The 20,927-nt window shown below is 36.1% G+C and overlaps 1 protein-coding gene across 2 annotated transcripts; it reads right to left on the bottom strand.

Annotated features, from left to right (window-relative positions):
• Positions 1 to 2,745: 2,745 nt before the first annotated feature.
• On the bottom strand, positions 2,746 to 18,340 carry LOC145666719 (nucleoplasmin-like protein ANO39). Of its 2 annotated transcripts, XM_081734239.1 has the most exons (6): positions 18,184 to 18,340; positions 12,482 to 12,612; positions 10,914 to 11,127; positions 7,923 to 8,017; positions 4,147 to 4,227; positions 2,746 to 2,969 (listed from the first exon to the last, which is right to left on the bottom strand). In XM_081734239.1, the coding sequence occupies exons 1-6, from the start codon at positions 18,209 to 18,211 to the stop codon at positions 2,904 to 2,906; spliced, it is 615 nt and encodes a 204-aa protein (XP_081590365.1). In that variant the 5' UTR covers positions 18,212 to 18,340; the 3' UTR covers positions 2,746 to 2,903. The 2 variants fall into 2 exon arrangements, with proteins under 2 accessions (XP_081590365.1, XP_081590366.1); XM_081734240.1 differs by lacking the exon at positions 4,147 to 4,227.
• Between the last annotated feature and the right edge of the window lie 2,587 nt (positions 18,341 to 20,927).

Here is a 20,927-nt window from a genome sequence, read left to right as displayed (position 1 = left end):
AAAAAAAAAAAAAAAAAAAAAAAAACAGATACTATTAATACGAAAAGTTTTTAAAATTAGGGGATAAGAATTTCCTCGAATAGTTGTAATGTCTTGCCACATGACTTGCGATCCAAGTAGTAGTTAAAAATGACCTACCATTTTTGAATATTGCTCATTGAAATTTGTCAACTGTTTATTGCACCTAATATGAAAGTGATACCAACACTGGACATGAGCTAGTTCCATTTTGCAATGTGAAACTACGGTCAACTTCCAAACTATGCAGATGTAATACTCAGACTTGTAGTAGTATATCTAACTACAAGTAGCAATGGAGGAAAGAGATCAAAGAACCTGTTCCTTGGACTGAATCCTTATCAATAATCCATTTCTCGCTATCTTTTTCTTTTCCTTCTGTCGTGCTTAATATTGAAACGAAGTTCTATCACTTCTTGTTGCAATAAACTAAAATCAGAGGTGAAACATCTTGCGGTACTGAATCCTTAAATGTTTATCGCTATGTATTTCGCAGGATCATTGTAGATTAAAATTACTTAAGGGAGGGAAAGGCAAAGCACCAGAACAGGAGGGCACTGGTAATGCGATGTTGGTAATAGCCTTTACAGTTTCTCAGATTTAACAGCTCTATACTTTTAGTGTACCGAGGTTAGCCCTAGTTGGAACTACTATCGTCTACTTTTTCTCGTTTATTTTTGCAATTACTTCTAAAATCTCATAACTAAATTTGCAACACTTACGTATTAGACTTTTTCATTATGCAGCAATCGTATGCGTAATAACAGTACTGTTTGAAAAGTGCATACCGAGTTGACAGCATTACATTATTTAGGATATAGATAATTCCTTTGGATAGTGTCTATGGTATATGAAATTTCTTCTGATTGCTTAAACGCACTTGAAGTGGTTTGAATTTCTCAAAATTTTATTGTATGGGTCCGCTTTTCTCAAATCATTGTGCCAACTATTATGCTCATTGGCACCTATAACTAAATAGGTTACATTTGGAGGGGCTATAAATCTTTTCAGATTGTGCAAACACACTTTAGTTTCAAAAAACTGTTAAGATCAGATCTCGGCCAGTGATGAAAAGGGATGTAACTTCAATCATTCGGGACTGCACCTTGAAACTCAGCTTTAAAACGAGGTGGAAAGGTCTACAATTTAGCTTATACCAAGGACAGCAGATTCAAAGCTATACGAGCTGCATAAGCTTTGGAGAAAATTAAGTTTTAACTGACGTTCGAGAATTAGGCTCCATAAGTCTCATTACAAAATAACTTTTGGTGTGACATTTTATACATATACCACTTATATTCATAATTTTCAATCTTTATGATTTACATCGTAATACATTTTTATGAGGACCTCGCATAAGTCATTTTTCACATAAGACGATCAACGAAACAGCACTGTATAGTTATAAGTTCTTAGGTCTTACTGGAAAAATCTGGAAGCTGCAAGCAAAAAATTATGTAAACATTTTTGTTATGCTGTATTGGTAATTTGATGCTATTGTAATTTGGCGCTAGGGTAAGATCTTAACGTTTAGAATCTAGAGATTGGACATGTTGCAGAAACTTCGCGCGAAAGAACTGTTGCATCGTTTATTACTATACTATATCCATTCAAGAATCAAAATTTTGAAACAGTTTTACAGAAGTCGAAAGTACTTAGTAATATTCCCATTAATGTCAGGTAGATTTGGAAATTCACTGGAAGCTGTACTTTAGACTAAATATAGGTTTCAACAGCAACTTTGACGCTTTCAGTTTTGGAGTCACTACCTTCGTGCTTATTGGGTACCAACTTTCATTCCGCACTGTGATAAAAGTTAGAGTTCAATTACTAATTAAGCTGCCTTCACACTAGGATTGTGAGCCGCTCATTTGAGCCTGTAAAGGCATTGAATACTTCTGAGCCGCTCGAAAGATCGTGATAAAATTGCAGCCATGCTAGGGTCAGAAGCTGCAGCTTTAATATCTTGGCAATAAATTGCAATAAAATAAAGGAATAGATATAGAACAATGTGGATTTATTCTAGAAGTCAATCAAGACTGGAAGAATGTTCATTTTATATTGTTTCCTAAACTGAGGAAAAATTTTTCAATTACTTCAGGATTCCTATATCAGTTTGATGAACTGTATAATAGTATGAAGTGTGCATTTCAGAGTAACGCCAAAATGAGAAAATTGTCAAATACACTTGCACTATTCTCCAATTCAACTGAGTTCACACTCACATGTGAAGGTCTCTCAAGACCTATTTTCTTTGTCAGCAGCCCGCGAGCCAGCTATAGGCGGGGTGATCATAGCAGCTCAGAGCTGCGACTCACAGGATCCTAGTGTGAAAGCTAACTCGGAATTTGGCTCACGAATTAATTCTAACCTTTAGTGTTCCTTAGTAAACTACAAAAATCGCTGACAGAGTAGTAGCTTCTTGAACATTAAATATTTGTGGAATGGAAAAATCCTTTTAAGTCATTAACTGGTGTAGATTGAAATGAAATATTGGCGTTAACACATTCAGGTTTATTAAATTTAGTAGTACTATTTAAAAATTAACCTGGGTTAGAAGTTATCACAGAAACATTACTTTTGAACGTACAATTTTCCGGTTGCATTACCCAACGCCAAAATTATCTAATTTAAACTTAACTATTCATTGTAATTTTCTATTTCTCTAGTAGAGAATTTAATACTTAAATGTTAGGCTAATTTCCATTAAAATTTAAACTGAATATATTGCAATCATGTACAGTGATTTATTGATTCATTACAAATATTAGATTACATAAATTACATACTTTCTGTAATGCTTTCAAATATACATATATACAACAGTTTAGGCAAATTACATTAACAGTTCATAAAAATGTTACATCGTAGTATTACATCTCAATTTATGTGGTAGCCGGCTTTTCTTTCTTAGCTTTCTCTTTCGAATCTTCTGTCTCATCCGAATCCTTCTGCAAGGAAAAATAATTTACTCAGTGTTAACATCTTGTCTTTGCTGTTCAGGTTTAAGTACAGGGTGATTCAAAAAAACGGGAAATTGAAAAATTCCATGAAAAATTAAATGTTTTATTTAATAGTAAAATAATGCCATTTTAGAATACATACAGTACAATTTATTGTTCAAAAATTACGTCTTGCAGGTGAGCTCTACGCAAACATTCCTGCAGTCTCTTCGTTACATTGTTCATGGTTTGACGTAACATCTCAACTGGAATTTCGGCAATTGCTTCTCGGATTTTAGGCTTTGAACACGAACTATGCAACTGTAAAGATGAGAGACAACAGATTGATCGACGTGGACTTACGACAGCATCTCGAACAGCTTTGATATTGTCTGGTGTATGAACGGTTCGCACATAGCCTGTAGGTTTTTCATTGCCAAACTACTTTGCTCGAAGTTATGTATCCATGTTTTAATTGCAAGTGCTGATGGAATACGATCGTGGCGTCCTAAATTAAAATTACGGTGGAATTCTCTACGTGCCTCATCCACACTGTCATTGTTCTTGTCATTGACAGGCTGACGTACGTTAGTGTTACCAAACGCCCACTGTTGCCAACAACTCAAAATTTCCCATTTCTTTGAATCACCCTGTATATTCTGTTTATTTCAAACCTTTATACTATTGTATTTGAAAGTAACTTGTACGCAAAATAGCACATTCTAATAGTTCATTAAAATTTACAATCTCACTTACCTTAAAAGTACTAAATGTACTGTTATATCAGCAGCAGTTGTAATGTGAATAAAAACTTATTCGGATATCAAAGTGGGCCCATTTTAATAATTGTGTAAACAGAAGAACTAAATTGGAATTCCCGAAATCAGGAACTAAAATTATGCTATTCCAAGTTTCTCACTTCCCATGACTACGTCTAATAATCTAATGGGGCATTGCAATCTTACGAGGGTATTAATAATAATTCGGTATCTCCTAATTTTTTTCTCTTTCTTAGAACGTCGAATAGTTGCTTAGTTACATTTAATTTAGTGTTCCGGACAAATTATTCTGGAATTTACATTTTTTTTTTTTCAAATGAGAAAATGCTCAGTCAATGTAATTAGAAACAAATGATGCAATAGTTTTCGCAACGTTTGTTGCAAATTTACATTTGATTATTACTTACACTGTTATTTTCCAATTTTCTTTTCTTCGTTGCTGGTTTATCATCCAGTTCACCGTTTGCAGTCTGCTTGCGCTTTTCAATCTAGAGGAAGAAATAACTACTCAGTGGCGTATAGACGGTTTGGAATGTATGCACGAGCAAAAGTGAATTTAATGTTCCTAAACAGGGTCCTTGTGACAATACAAATTATCAGCTTATGTACACGTTCAAGTTATAATACACTAAAAAGATATAAACTAATCTGTTTTATGGAATGATTTTAGTAGTTTTCGTCTGAAGAAAGCGGTCAATATGGAAGAAAGGCTTCATTTACAGCAGCCTCATTCTGTTCCTCTAGAAACTAAACTAGTTTGCTGCTAATTTGACATGTGCTATATGAAAGTCCCAATTACTATAAAAATGCCCGGATTAAAAAAAGACGAAATCTTAATGTTCTAATACTGCATTTTTTAATTGAGTTATTTAATATCCTAAACTGAGAAGTGCCATTTGTGTAGTGCATAAGCTACATGTTGCCCCATGCATATTTGGATAGAGCATATGTATAATTTGAATGTAATGTTTAAGATTAATCTTAATCCATGTGGATTTAGTTTTTTTTTTTTTTTTGGGGGGGGGAGGTAGGGAATTGAGAATAAAATTGGATATTTAACAGCTGTTTACTGTCAGCCCAAACTTACAATAAACAGTTTATACAGACGCGGATCCAAGGGGAGGGCTATAGTCCCCCTTGACACTCAGGTATACACTGGATAAAATTTACTTCAATCCTACTTTCTTTACACTGGGTAAAGCTGTAAACTTTTTTTTTTAGCCCCTCCCTTGATCATATCCTGGACCCGGGCTGAGTTTATATAACTATTGTCCTTACATAAAAGTGAGTAGATAAATTCCATCTACACAACTAATTGTTGCAATTTCGGAAGAGTGGGTCGTGCGTTCAAAATTAGGCTAGTCATTCACTGATTAATAAACTATTTATCAAAATATAAGATTTTATGTCAATTGGAAAATTGTAGAACCAGTCTGTCGATGGCAGTTGAAATCTGACAGCAATTCTATCATCTAACCTAAGAACTATAATGAGCTCAATATCAAAATGACAGTAGTTCGAGCCTCTGAACTGGACAAGATCAACGCAAAGTCTTGATAGTCTATGCCAGGGTTTCAACCTTTTCCACCGGCGAACAACCAAAACAATACTACCATAAGTAGTACGTACCAACAACAGTCGCGTACCACAGGTTGAGTACCACTGGTCTATGCCATCTCTCGAAGCTACAAGAAGAAATTTAATTAAGGACGAAAGCTGTGTTATTACCAGTGAACGCAAGGACATTAGCGTAAGCTATCAGGTCAGTGAGAGTTTCATGTTTACGGCAGTGCGTAAACTTAATCATGTCTAAACAATAGCTTAAAGCAACTTTAAAGCTTGTTTAGTGAGTCTTTTCTCTTATGCTTATTCTGTTTTACGAGTTTTCGGATGGTAAAGTTCATCCTATACTGGCACAACCTCTCGCAATGTTTAAATACGTTCCTTAAAACAAGTATCACTGTAGGTTAATAGGGGGAAAAAATCATGTGAAAAATTCATGGGAGAAGATGACTCCTAGTCCTAAATACAGAAGAAAATATTACTGTGGACCCAGTTTGCTGAATCGGCTGTTTATGGATGGTAGCTTTTAGTTAGCCCTGCGAGGACTCTTGCAGTTATGTGATTAATGTTCCGTTAGGAGAATTGGTAGCTACTAGTGTATGCTTTCATTATAGTATTAAAAATACGAGAAAATTTATTCTTTATCCTTTCTAGTCAAAATATTGAGTCTTCCTCTGATGTGGACAGAGTGGTATTGGATTTTAAACTAGTTTTAATGCATGCAGAAAGTGCTTGGAAGGGGGGGGGGGGGAGGAAGTTATCCTGCAAGGAATGTTTCTACCACCTAGTTCAGTACACAGTGTAAGCTCCAATCTAACTTAAGATTCTAACAGGTGACTACTTCAGTTTGCTTAGATTCTGGCATTTCTGACCACAAACTGAAATATTGGATATATGCACATGAATTTGTTTCAAGGAGATGAGTTGCCGAGATTTTTATTTCACTTTTGTTTATTAAACGTACCGGAGATTGGAAACTAGAAGAACGTAAGATTAAGGATTTGTCCACGACACTTCTTACCACTATTAGAGTATTTGAAAGTATTTAAGAATTAGATCCTGAGAGGAATATTCGGACCCCAAGAGGAATGAGAATGGGGAATGGCGGGAACTTCATAACTAGGAACTGCATAATTTATACAGTTTAGCAAACACTAAGGTCAAGTTTAAGTAGCTCAGGGTGGACAGTCATAATGAAAGAATGGAAGTAGGACTGCTTTCAAAGTTTTAACTGGAAATCCAGTCTAAACTACCATTAGTTCAAGATGTTCTTGCGAGAGCGAGAGTTTTGACTTTCTTCATTTCTTTAACTTCTTAACGCCCAAATTGCCTACTCTAACATACTATGCATGTTACTCTGATGGAATGTAAAGGGAATTCATTCCCTTTGTAGACATTGAAATTTACGATGATCTAAGGTCAATCATTTCCAACTAAATTTTTTGTAATGTCACGTCAGTTTGCTTCTTGCCTTTCGGTTTGAGGGGAAGGGCAGGTCATCCTGACGTTCGTAAAGTGTGGTGATAGGCAAAAGAAAATAGTGTAATCTAGTTTTGCAGGCGTGTTGAAAGTTATGATCCACGATTGCGTCCACACCTATACTGTAAGTTTACTCTTTCCTCAGTTTTTCTCTGAGTGTGAAATTAACTCCTATATCCTACAACTGCTAGTTGGAAATTCCTTATTAAATGTCCTTATTAGGCCATTTAGTTTTGAGACCTATATATAGGAGCGTATATATATAAAGGAATCAAGTTTATAAAATTTTTTTGGTTGTGTCATTGGAAAATTTAAATTTATACCTAAGTAATCGTATACTCAAATTTAATATTCCGGTACAAGTCTAAGAACTATAATTCTCAAAAACTAGCTACTAGTCTCAATGTTCTAGCAATAGCACATAGGAAATTTTGCTACTTTGGCCTAAAGTGAAAGCTCAATTTGCCAAATATTCAGTTCTTTGACAATTTTGTCTGAATATTAGGTGATGCAATGGTTCTATTAATGGTAACCCAAAATTTAAGGGTCAGGTCTTGTCACCAATTCAGTTTATTTACAAGACAAATACATTCCGACCTATCTATCCTGTTCACAAAATCGCAAACTAAAAGTTTACGTTTGCAAACAGATTAAACCTGAAAAGATTTTGAACAAATAAAAATTATTTGTGGGATTCTATCTTCAACGGTTTTAAGAACTAATTTTGCTTCCACTTCAATAGCAGTTTCGATTCCAGAACAAGAACAGATTTTGTCCTGGAAATTTAGGTTCCGGAACAGACTTACCAAAATTTATTTCAACATTTAGAAAATCCGATTTTCGCGGCCAGAATTCTTGTTTCGGGGAAAATGTTCCGAAACAAAATCCAATAAAATCAATTTAAGTTTATCGGTTCAGTTACTATTAACAATCCTGGTGACAAAATGCACTGCGGAGTAACAAATTGCAGAAGATATTGAAAAGTAAGACTTTCCAGCAGTTCATTTAGTTTTGTATTATGATAGATAATAAATTTAAGATTAAGTACCGTACCGTAGCTAGTTTTTGAACTACTTTGTAGATCTAAGGTCTTATTTATGATCTCGTGTACAATATTAGAAGTAGTCGAATAATTTCTCACCTTTTCTGCTTCTTTCTCAAGAGCAAGCAATTCTTCATCGTGTAATTCATCTTCAGCCTCTTCATCATCGTCGTCGTCATCTACACTAACAGTTTCTGAAAGGAGGAAACTTCCTGTAAACCTCTAATTTACACTAAAAAAAATCAATAGCAAGGTAAGTTACGATCTATAAACTATTTGTAGTAACTTTCTTGGTTTCGCTTTCCGACCTGTTGCGTTCATATAGGATTTATTAATTTTTTTTATTTATATCACTACGTACGGAGTTTTTCATAAAGCTAATGTTACTACGGTAAAGTCTTACAAGTTCGATCTACATTGCCGCTGAAATCGCATGGACATTAACCGCATCAGTTGCCGGTAACTTAGGAATCCGTCAAGCCGTAGCAATGAAAATTCCCAAGCCGAGTTTCGAGAACTGAATTTTAAGAGTTCAAAATTACATGAGAATAAAGATAATTGCCATGAATTTTCGCAATTATCGCGTTTCTAGGGACCTCATCAAGGTAATCAACTGTTCACTTATTTCTTTGTCTACATTCAACTTAGTACACATATGAGTTTCATAATATATGCTGTTCAACTTAGAAAAGGCTTATTTCGAAGTGAGGTCTAAGGCAGTTCTCAACCGCGGTAGCAGTAATGATCAGTGCTATAGTCATTATAAAAACTATTATTAGTATTAGTATTGGTATTGGTATTACCAAACAAGGGTGTCGATGTCCTGGACGTTCAGCCAAGTGTCGTCGTTCAAAAAAGGTTGAGAACCACTGGCCTAAGGATTCCATGAAATAATTTTGCGCACTAAATCTAGGGTGAAACTGCGGTAGACTTCCAAACTGGGAATATTGAAACTGGTACTAGATCGGTAGGTTGTAATACAGGAATAAAGGTCAGAAAACTTCTTGGGACGCCGAAACTATATCAAAGTAACATTTCCTTATTCCTTACAGTGCTACATGAAGGATAATTAAAACAGAAGTGGTAGATTTCTACAACTTGTTGCAATCGAGAAATGGAACTTCTTGAGATTAATAGATATCAGAAAAAACTGCTTTTTTGCACTATGGAAATCCATAGTGAAACTGGAGAATTCTACAACTTCTGCTTTTAGTAGAGATGAGAGTAAAGAGTATCGGACAATTCCAAAACTGCTTGTTGCTGTTTATTAGTTAATTGCAACCACTTTCGGTTTGAATAAGAGTTACGGATTTAATGGAAACTTTAGATGCTGGGCCGCGGTGGCTCATTGGTAGAGCGTTCTCTGGTGCTTGGGGTCCCGGGTTCGATCCCAGCCCCCGCCAAGTGAACTTTGTGGACAAACCGTGTGCGTGGGTTTCCTCGGGGTTCTCCCGTTTCCTCCCACTTCATTCCACCATTTCATTCATTACTCATCACCGTCTCCTTTAGCCTCGCCGGCATAACCGTGGGACGTAAAACTCAAAGATTTCATTTCATTTTTTCAACTCTAGATGCTGAACAGACTCAAAGAACTGCCTGGCGCTCATACAGTTTTTGCTCTACGGACAAATATTAAAACAAGTAGTAAATTTCTACCGCTTCTGGTTTCAGTGCAGAAATGCAGGTCAAGGTACAGAAACATGCTTATCGCTATATATTAGTTTCTATAGCGATCAATCTTTGTAGGGGATTTTTTTTTATTTCTACCACTTCCCGTAAATAAAAACTGACCGGAATAATACTACACTTAAAACAGTTAACAACTTTGCTTCCTTAGACACTCAATGCAAAAAAAAATTAGGAACCCAGATCAAATAACCAAAAGTGAAAGGACCAGCTCCCCAATCTGTCTGGAAAACCACCCGTTTCCTTCCCATCCACAGTCTTCTCCAGATATGTCGTTCTAGTAACACCTATCCAATTGGCGACCTGCCTAGAATCTGATACCAGACCTATTTCTTCTCCCCTTCAAGTGCATAATAAATATCCTTAACTATAAATACTACAAAAACAATTACAGTATATAGGAAGAGAACTGGTCTAATTAGTTTCTTCGATTTGTTCTCACTACTCCAAATTTCATGCAGCCACAGGATATTTTGTCCACAATTTATTAATTTGTCTTCATACATAGTTCTTAAGTTTTCTTGTTCTCTTTAATTCTTTGATCCCTTCCCAACCTAAATTTAACGTGCCTGTAAATAGCATTTCTCTTCAGCCTCACACGTCCTTATGTTCCCCTATTTCCCCGATGTATTTCATCACTTCTTTCATTTCACCTTATACACAACAGTCCTATGTCCCTCTTCCATTCCTTATCTTAACCACTTTCAGCTGTCTTCCTCTTTCTGTACCGGTACGTCCTTACTCCACCTCTTAAGTCCTTCAGTAATTTAATTTCTTCAATGCTTTCTAACCAGTTTTATTTCTTCTATCAATTTCTAGTATAATCGTTCCTCTAGTAGACTGACCTTTCAGTCTTTCCTTCTCTCTTCGCTACCTCCTATGCTCTCCATATTCCTCAAGTTTCTTTGATTCTCATCTACATTACTTCTGTCACGGGTGTAAATCTGCCGCGTAATCTTCTATACCATCTCAGTAGTTCATAATGTTCTTTCCCATTTCTATTACTATTTCCATTTTCCAGTCTTGTTCCTTTCTCATCTTTAATCTTAATCATTGCCAGATCACAGAATCCACCCAACGTTACCTAAGTTATAGTAAATTGTTAGAGAAAGTTCAACAGAAAATCAGGCCGGCTTCATCCGAGACAGTATATTAACATCGCCTACCGCAGATCAGTAGTATAGGCGATCATCCGCAGCAGAATTATTTAACGGATAAGTGATGATCCCCTGGAGAACCAGTGATTATTGCAATTTCAAGAACTGCGTGATTGTATCACCACCTTCCCAACACCAGAATTATCTAGTATAGGTTTACTATGTACTAAGTTTCTATAGATCACACGGTTAGTGTGCAATTGAATCTATGTGAATATTAAGACTACACATTAAGCAAATTACTTACCTATGGAAAAGTTTCCAATAAGGTGAACTGGACCGCTTCCTTTCTTTAAAACGAACTTTACAGGTGGATCCGGAAAGCATAAATCAACGAAGCATTGAAGATGTGTATCGTTTTTCAATCTGGCTATGGGGACATCTACTGAAGAATTAAAACCCATTGCATCTACGGAAACTACGTTCTCTTCCCCAGCTGGAGCTTCGCTGTCCAGAACCACCTACAAAATACATTTACTATTAGCAGATTCATCATAAGTCTTGAAAAGGAACAAAATTTGAACAAAAAAAATATTTAAGTAATTTCCGGTAACTCTTCAAAAGCAAATCAAATAAGTACAAATGTGAGAAAATTCCAAAAACAATCTTTAATACCACCAGTGGAAGAACTAATAGAACAGTCGCGGAAGGAACTTTTCCAGGCCCGAACCTTAAAAAGTTCCAGGACCTGCCAACAGACAATAATATCCTCAATAACTGGTAGTACGGACGGACCATGTAGTCCTTGAGTGGTTAATATCAAACATCGTTCTACGTATACTATGCATATTGCTGAAAATTAATGAATCCATTGTGCCGGTATTGTTTAAGTATACATCCAGATTTTAGCGCATATTTCACCACAATTGCATCCTTATGTTTGTATATGGAATGAATAGCTCCACGGTGATTCAATAAAACTAAACATTCGAGTTTCGAATTACATTTCCACGAAGTGAAAGTTTGTACTGGCTTTCTTGGGCACTATTCCAGTCTATTCTACCAATAAATACAAATTTAAATTATACTGATTTCCTAAAACTGTAGCTTAGTAAATAGACCACTTATTAGAAGTTACCATATTTGGCTACCCCGTGGGGAAATCGCAGTCGAAGATCGGGAAGGCCACCGCCGACGGTGATGGGCCGTCGGGAGTCTGCACCCGCACGCGGCGGATCATACAAGACTGTATACAGAAAAAATCTTTTTGCCGGCTCTAATCAAAGACTGCAGGTAGCCGCGATGCCGACGCTTGCCCGACCGTGTTCCGACACTGCCGACTTTATGTCTGCAAAGACTCGACGTCGCGGCAAGGCCAGCCACAGATCCGACTGCCGAATAAAAGAGCCCCTCTGCTGCCGTAGTTTTCATGACGAATTAGCCGCTAGGCCGCCTACTTCTCTACTAAACCAGCCTTCGAAGCTTCATACTACCTACCGCTACGTTGCTGCTTTGCCAACTGTAAATCGTCGGAAAGCAGTCTTTCCGACGCCTTAGAACCAATGTCGTAGGTTTGCCGCGCCTTTGCCGACTAAAAAGTTATCTGCAGCAGGTAGTCTTTTCGCCGCCTTTGCAACTGCTATATGCTGGCCGGAGGCGTTGTATATACACAGGGTGAGGCAAAAGCCCAGAACCCTAGACCCCCTGGACCTAGTCAAAACCTATTATCCAGAAGAGGGGTGCCTCTGACGAGCTGAGTGGAAAGAGTACAGAACAGCTCTGCGTTTGGACTCAATCTGAACAGCTTGTTTCCTTTCGTTAGATACACTGCTTTAAATAAAGCAAGTTAGAACATTATTCATATTTAATACTCACCTGTTTTACGAATAATTGGTAGTCACCCTTGGAGCTGTGTTCCAAGGATTTGCTTGCCACAGAGTCATCGTCTGAAATTCCTCTTTCAGGATCCCAATGAACTACTTTCTTCTCAGAGTTAAGAGTGATTCCTAAAGTGCAAAAGATATGAATACAAGAATTAGTTCAAAGTTAGTTTTAATTTTATCGAATTAAAGAGACCTCCCTTTCTGTATTTTAATGCTGATAAATTATGAACAAAAGTACTAGGTACTGTATAACAGTTTCAATACATTTTATTACACCAGTCCTTACCCAAAGAAGGTTATTTTTAATGCTTCTCTTCTGTATATTATGGAAATATTAAAAATACTTATATATGAATATAAAAATAGTGCATGTTTTGGCTAAGTTTGAAATCATTAAGAAAATAAATTATTGTTAATTTGTTTAAATCCCTTCGATGAAATACTGCATGTGCCATTGGTTCCCTATGTGACATTTACTTATGTTGCCAATATGAGTTCTATATGTGTATGTGTCTTTGTAAAAGAAAATATATTGAACATATTTGAATTCCACTTAGTCTCTTGTTTGTTAGTCAAGTCCTAGTCTCTTAGTCAAGAAATCTTAGTCTTGTTAAGACTTACATGAAAGCATTTTAAAAGCGTTTTCCCGAAACACCAACCCACTTTTGTAAGTTTCTCAAATTGGATTTTAAAGCAGATCTGTATTCGAATCCCCGCAGGACTTTTTTTTTTTTTTTTTTTTAACTTTTACAATTTCAATCCATACTCAATGTATTAAGTTTTTGAAGTAACGGGATTGGAGGCAAGAATTTACGAACTTCCTGCAATTATTCAAAATTTGATATTTTCAGCTTATCTGTTTTGTAAGTCATGTATGATTAGTGCCTTTCTACGTTCTCATGCAGTATATACTGAAAAGTTTGTGACACTGAACACGCTCCAAACTTAAACTGCACAGCAAACGCCTGTTTCAGTGCTTCACATACTTAACCACTGTCGTCGCAGGCTTTAAATTCTCAATTGGATTGCATTTATCCAGACCAACAGAAGTTGTAACTATTTAATGGAGCTCCAGCAGTCAGGGGAGCAATTACTTCCGTGACGGATTACAAGAATCTTGCCACCTACTAACTTGAGTTATCTTTATTATGACGCTAGCAAAACAGTACGGGTAATGAGGAAAGCTCAAAATTAGTTAATTTTCAATTTCTGATATAAAAAAAAAATATTGTTCAAAGATAAGCTTTACTTAATACAGTGTCGGATCTAGAAGGGAAAAACTGGGGCAGCCAGAACTCAGACTGATATGCAAGTTCATAGTAAACTCAAAATTTATAAATATTAAAAAAAAAAAAAAAACTGGAGGCCTAGGCCCCCGGTATCCTTAACCAGTTTAATATATATATATAAATATATATGATTATGTAAATTATGTCGAAGTACATTGCGAAGAGATTTGTCTTCTCACTAAGGATTTCGCATCCTGGCTCAGTTATCTTAGGATCGAACGAGAGATCCTTCGCACTTGATATGAACGCTCTACCCCACCGTACCCCATTCTTCCATTGTGCTTAATCAGAAACTAATATTCTTACTTTCCATCTATACATGCAAGCGTGCTATTTACTGCTTTTATTGCCAATTTCTTAGTACACTACACTCGATTATGTCATTCTTTCCTTTTTCTTCCTTAAGACGGTAGGTCTACATCACTGACAAATTAGTTTTTTTTTTTTAATTAGTTTTGACAGATTGTGTATGTGTAATGGCAAAATTCTAGAACAGTCCTTCCCATTGAGCTGTAAAACAAGAAAACTTGCCCTGTGAGGCTAACCCGCCTTCACTCACTAATGCTCATTCGGTAATACTATGTGAATTAAATATTAAACTTAGTGGTACAGAAAGGAACCAACCTTGCTAGTAACCTTTATGCGGGTATCTGTTCTAGAACCTTCCCGTGTGAAATTATAAACGATAGTTTTCTGTACTTACAAGTCAATTGTATGCATGGGCTTAGTTATGGGGGAGAACTGTCACTTTTTTTTTTTTTTTTTTTTTTTTTTTTTTTTACAAAAAAATCTACCTATAAGATGGCTACATACCAAGACCTCCGAGACCGACCAAAAGGTCTGCCCCCAGTAGACAATTCCTAACTCCGCCCATGGTTGTATGTATAGGCCTCTACTGTAAATAGTTTGAAAGTATTCAAGAGTTTATTTGTGCCTTCCTCTGCAATTTCGATTATCCACATTTGCGGCGCCACCCAATTCCGCGGATAATTGGTATTTACTGTATACTAAAGGTATTATTGGAAAAAGTTGCTAAATCTAGGGAATTAACTTTTTGCATCGAAAATACTTTTCCAATCTGAGACCTTTTTCATTTTAATTTATGATTGGCAACTTATTTACAAATTTAGCGACTTTCTCTTATGTAATCGTGCAGTTTTTATTTTAGGTTTTCCTCTAACAGTAAGCACACGCGCTAGCGGGGATTCCCCCGCTTTGAAGAAAAAATGTTATTGCTTTTCAATAGTTTCATGCTCGCAGCTGAAGCTTCTTGTATCTTCCTAATTTGTTTTCTACGTGTAAATAGCACGCTCAGCTTTCTGTGAACTTTCATTGTGGAAGTTTTACCGGGAAAAGCCTTCACCACGTGTGCACGAGGTTTCTTTTTATAATAATAATAATAATAATAATAATAATAATAGTAAGGGCGAAATTCAGCCAAGCCTGCTCTACCACCTAACTATGAATAAAAATATACATAGTAACAATACAAATGATAAATACAAGCAAAAACATTATAAAAAAGATAGTAATAAGGGAGGAGACCAAAAAGATAGAGTTGAAGGAAAGAAGGTTAAACAATTCAATTTATTGGTCATGTGTTCAGTTTTGAAGTTTCTGCATCAGTAAATGTTGCACTGCAATTTTGAATTTTACAAAGTTAGAAATAGAGAAATCTCTCAGCGGGGAGAATAAGGTTTGAATTTATTACGTGTGGAATGATTATGTAAGTTAGTACGTTTAGTCAACTTATTGAACAAATTGGTTTCTCAGTTAAGATTCTGTAGACAGGGACGTACGCAGGGGATGGGTCCTGGGGGGCCGGACCCCCCGAAATTTCGACATGTGTAAATTTAGCCTAATTTTAGGGGCATTTTTAGGAATTTTAATATAAAATACCCTCATTAAGTTTGGACCCCTCCAGAAAAATTCCTGCGTACGCTATTGCCTGTAGACCCTATATAAAGCTATCATAATGCAAATATCTTTATGAAACATTTTAAGAATATTATGCTCATTTAAAACAGGAATTAGATCTTTTCGTACAGAAAGCTTATCTTAACGTAGAATTTTGAACTAGCTGAATTTTTGTAAGCAAGATTCTTTGTTAATTCGGGACCGTAAAGAGCATCGCAATAATCAAAAAGTGACCAAATTAGTGATTGAACGAGCCGTAATTTACAAGTAGCTATGAAACCTTCGCGAAATCTGAACTTGCGTAATATTCCAAATGCCTTTCTGCATTGTGGCTGGATATACCAGTGTTGTTTATATCTGATCAGAATGGAGTACGAAGAGCAGTGTGTTTTAGAACTGTAACTCAAGAGAAGATAAAGACATAACTGAAACATCACAACCATCGTTTCCTATGTCAGACCGTGAAGGTGATGCGGATTCCGTGTATAGTGGTGTGGCCAAATTTGTTTACATTGAAATGTTTCATGTGTTTTCATCTAGTATAATTACATTTGTGTACGTAGTTTTAAGAGTAAAGACAGCTTATGGAAGACACTATTAGAAGTTACGAAAATAAAATTTTCAAAGTGTGCGGGCAATTCAGTCACTGCGTGTGCTTACGTTAGAAATTTTAGCTTTAAAAAAAATCAATACATTTGCAAAAGCTTCTTTTGGCGCTCCCACAAAAACAATTACGAAACTTTCTTGGTATATAAGAAATAAATACACAGGGTATACCGTTGATAGAATACCTTTAAATAGAAATTATGGGCAGTTATTTTCAGAGTGAGTGAATCCCCGTACCGCGTGGCAAGAAAAAAAAGCGCATGCGCTTGAGTATGTAGGGGAAGCGCAAAGGAATTGTGCAAGTATTCAAGCTTACTACCCATGCACATTCTCGTTGAATATAGGAATAACGCCCATTATCCATAGAGGTGAGCTAAAATGAAATTAAAAATATACTACTCGGGGTAAAATTGGATCTGAAAAGGTAGGGGGACGGTAGACAGCATAACGTCACGCCGTCCCCCTGTCTATTGTAAATTTTGGGGAACTGGAGGGGACGCTGTACATTTTTCTTTAGGTGGAAGGACATCCTCCCGTGCTCCCCCTCACTTTTACCCCTGATACTACTGACAAATTTGAAACTACTTATATCTGGATGAGTCCCGTAGACAAAGCCGTAGCTAAAGCATGTTGTGTGTAGTAGTCCTTGACTATACACTAAATGGAAACTGAGTAGCGCCATTCCGGTGACCACACCTGCTCTCCCCAATATTGCAGGTAAAAAAAAAAAAAAACTTACTGGCGGTATTAAAAAAATGCCCGCAAAAAATCTACCCCTGTTTACCGCCCCCCCCCACACACACACACAAATTATAGCTAGTGTCAATTATAGCTTGACCTTATTAAAAACATGTCAAATTACAACTGAAAGTTCGAATCTGCGCCTAAACAAGAGGTTTCATGGATAGTTTTTAGGCGAATATTCATTCAAAATTAGAGTTCTACTTCATTAAGTGACTTTTCGTGTCAATGCGTTGGCAACACACAAGCCGCGTTAAAGAAAAAACTGCGTTTTTCAAAACTTCGCTACCCAACGAATTTCTGTATTTGGTAAAATGTCCCAATGATGAGTATGTTTAACGGAATTATATGAGAAATACATACATTTCTATTCATAGAGATGAAATTAATGCATAATATAAATCTTTGTTCCAAATTTTAGCTGAATACAGGTTCTGTTAAACAGGTGCCACTTTACTAAAGTAACAAGACGTCAAAAGGGTAAAGTTTACAAGAGCATTAGGTCACCTTCTGTCAAAGTTTCAATTTAACAAATTTCTAAAAAAGAAAATAGTCTGGTTTCTTAATTTTGAGGCGAGATACAATCATAAATGAAGTTAAATAGAAGCTAAGTTACTTTTGTGAACTACCGACTAGTTAAGAGAAGACACTTCGCTAATTTGACTACGCTATAATTGAATTTATATTGGGAATGCAACGGGAGTAGTTTAGCTACCAATGAAGAGTAAAATGGTTCACGAAATGTTCGCAGTTCTCATCTGCACTCCAGTCAATTCGATATAAAAAGCAGGAAATCTTGAGAATTCCGAAATAACTACCGGCATATTTGGGACAGTTTATCATATTTTTCTTTCTTTTTAATAAAATAATAGTGAATCCCTTTTATAATCCAAAATTATACCTTACTATGGAAATATCTTAGGATTATAAATTAATGCATTATTTATAGTGAAATCAGATATGCATTTTAGTGACACTTAGGATAAAAAGAGCTAATTAAGAAATTTTTCTCTATGTAATAGCCTTATTAACTATATAAGTCTTATTTATTGAATTGAAAGAAGTAAAACAGTTTTCCTTTAGGTTAATAAAAGAAAAATAAACAAATACTATCTGCTGGTTTGAAAATCTAAAGACTTACCCCACAAGTATTCTTCGGTATCCCTCATGCTTTGTCGATCTAATTTGACTACCACAAAACTGAACTTGGCACAACGATCTACCAAGAGTGACTACACTCACGTCTACTAGGCGGTGTTCAACATTTCCTTGCAAGGGTCACGTGCAACTACAGCAAGCGCACTCTTCTGGCAATCACCCCAATGTTTTATTCTTATATTGTGATCAAGTTGTATTGAAAAGTAATCCAGGTAGTAAATACTCTAAGTGTAAATAATAATAATAATAATAATAATAATAATAATAATAATAATAATAATAATAATAATAATAATAATAATAATAATAATAAACTTCACATGAGTTTTGAACGTAAAAAAACATTGATATACAGTATAAGTCTCGAAAGAATTAGGATTACGAATTATACGTATTTCTGGGCTTTCGGCATCTATGCCTATGGTAACCCGTCACGTGTGATGGATGACCTCCCTCGGCAATCACACTCCGCGGAAAGAGAAGGAAGGAATTAAGTGGCCTAGGACCTGTATTTTAGATACCATCCCAGCATTTGCCTTGTGTGAATGAGGACAACCCAGGAAAATATCAATCAGGATGACTGGCCTGAAAAAGTTTTTATACCTTTTTTCAACTGAGTGTCCCCACCATGAATTGAACCTAGGACCATCCACACCAAAGGCGAGACTACGTTACGTGGGGCCACACGTAAGTTCCGAAAGCATCCAAAATAAGGACAAGATGAAAACATGCTCCCTCCGCACTATATTATGTAGAATAGACACATTCAGTAACAGTTGAAATGATGGCTAGTATGGCTAGTGTGCGCGCACGCCTTTGCTGTATGCGGTATCGGGTTCGATGCTCGGTAGAAAGAACCTTGAAATTTGAATGTATTAGGGCGGTTTTGATTCCAACTTACTTAAACCTTAAGTTCACGTCTCAAATACCCTCGATGTTGAAAATGAACTCTAAATTAGAAGCTGACACGATGTCTTCAGGACTCCGTTTAATTACCAGTATTTATTTTTCATATTAACTAAGTAGCTACAATTATAAACATAGCTATCGTGACAATGACTCAATATTATTTCTGTGCATTCGTTTTTTCTTACAAGATCATCCAACCTTTGCTGAGATTTTTTATGTCAAAGTCAATGATGTAGAAAACCTTGTAGAAAAAAATTAAAAAGTTAAATTACTGGATGCTACCTCATTGCAATGTTCTCAACGTTTTTGACTGATGACACGTTTTTCTGAGTACACACGACATCGCTATAGATTCGTTTGATTTTTAATAAATAATAACATAAATTAAAATATTTAAAGTAGTAAAATAATTAAAATAAATTAAAGTAGTAAATGTATATAGTACTGAGCATTGTTCCTGCTGCTTGAGAGTTGACCGGTATACTGTACTCTGTGTTAAAACTAATTATTAAATGCTTCATTATTTTTATTTTCAAATATTTTGTGACACATCAGTTGGGAACCACTTCCTTAGTGCATGCATATTATTCAAATTCCATCATTAGTGTATGTATCCACAATTGTGTACACAGCATTTCGACAATGGAGGAGATCAAGCTCCCAAATTCGTAATTTTTCAGGATTTTTAAATCTATATTTTAACTAGCAAATTCCCCACATGCTACCATTGTGGACAATATTTGGCGTTTTTCCTTCTGCACTTTCATGTAGAATTAATCTGAACTCGAAGTCTTGCACGAAATTCGAATTTCTCATATAATAATAATAATAATAATAATAATAATAATAATAATAATAATAATAATAATAATAATAATAATAATAATAATAATAATAATAATAAATGCTGAAATACGTGTTTAATTCTCTTAAATCAAAGATTTAAATGTCATGTCTTACCTGAACAGATTCCGAGATTCGGACATATGACGATAACTGCAACTCCATCTTCCTTTCTAAGTTCAATATCAAAAATCTTTCCCTAACGGCACGTCACAAATCCTATATACTGTCCAAATTTCGAGTTTCTAGGAATTAGGAATGATACTTCTGAACATTCAGCATCTATGAGCCAGTCATGTATGAGGGGTGACATTTTTCGCCAGATCAAACTATCAGGCGAAGTGAAGAAGGAAAGAAGACGTGGAGAAGGAATGAAGGCTCTAGAACATTTCTGTTATGTACCATCCCGACATTTAATTGGTGTAAATGAGGGAAGCGTACGAGAAACCTCAATCAGGATGACTGGCATGAAAAGGCTTTTACGAGTGTCCCAACAGGAACCAAATCCGGGACCTTTGCACTAAATTCGAGAGCGTTACCGACTACATTATGCGGGCCCGTTTTTTTTTTTTTTTTAATGAAATCTTTCAGTTTTACGTTCCATGTTTATGCCGGCTAGGCTAAAGGAAACTGTGAAGATGGGAAATGAACGAAACGGTGGAATGAAGAAAGTGGGAGGAAACGGGAGAATCTCGAGAAACACCCACACATGGTGTTTGTCCACCATAAGTTCCATTGGTGTGAGCGGTGTTCGAACCAGGGACCCCACGCAGCAGAGGTGAACGCTCTACCACTGAGTCACCGCGGTCCCAGGTCCCATATCAAGTTTCTAGCTTATCCAGTTTGGTCTAGGCGTTGATCAGTCAATCAGGAGTTGTTTATTATTTTGTTCATAATATCTTGTTCAAGAGGTGGCTTTAAAACCCCGATCCCTCACGGTACAGTGACAACGCTAGAGGGGTCAAGGAGCCGGAC

Source organism: Thermobia domestica, chromosome 12 (genome assembly GCF_964235325.1).
Source record: "Thermobia domestica chromosome 12, izTheDome1.hap1.1, whole genome shotgun sequence".
Taxonomy (NCBI): domain Eukaryota; kingdom Metazoa; phylum Arthropoda; class Insecta; order Zygentoma; family Lepismatidae; genus Thermobia; species Thermobia domestica.
The sequence above is the reverse complement of the archived record's forward strand: the minus strand, read 5'-3'. Positions and strand labels throughout refer to the sequence as shown.

Excerpts from the sequence above, each read along its gene's own strand:
- LOC145666719 (XM_081734239.1), bottom strand. The coding sequence starts at position 18,211 with ATGAGGGATACCGAAGAATACTTGTGGG. Across the intron at positions 8,018-10,913 it reads TATTGGAAACTTTTCCATAG|AAACTGTTAGTGTAGATGAC; the intron begins GTAAGTAATTTG and ends TCCTCCTTTCAG. Across the intron at positions 4,228-7,922 it reads TTGAGAAAGAAGCAGAAAAG|ATTGAAAAGCGCAAGCAGAC; the intron begins GTGAGAAATTAT and ends TTCTTCCTCTAG.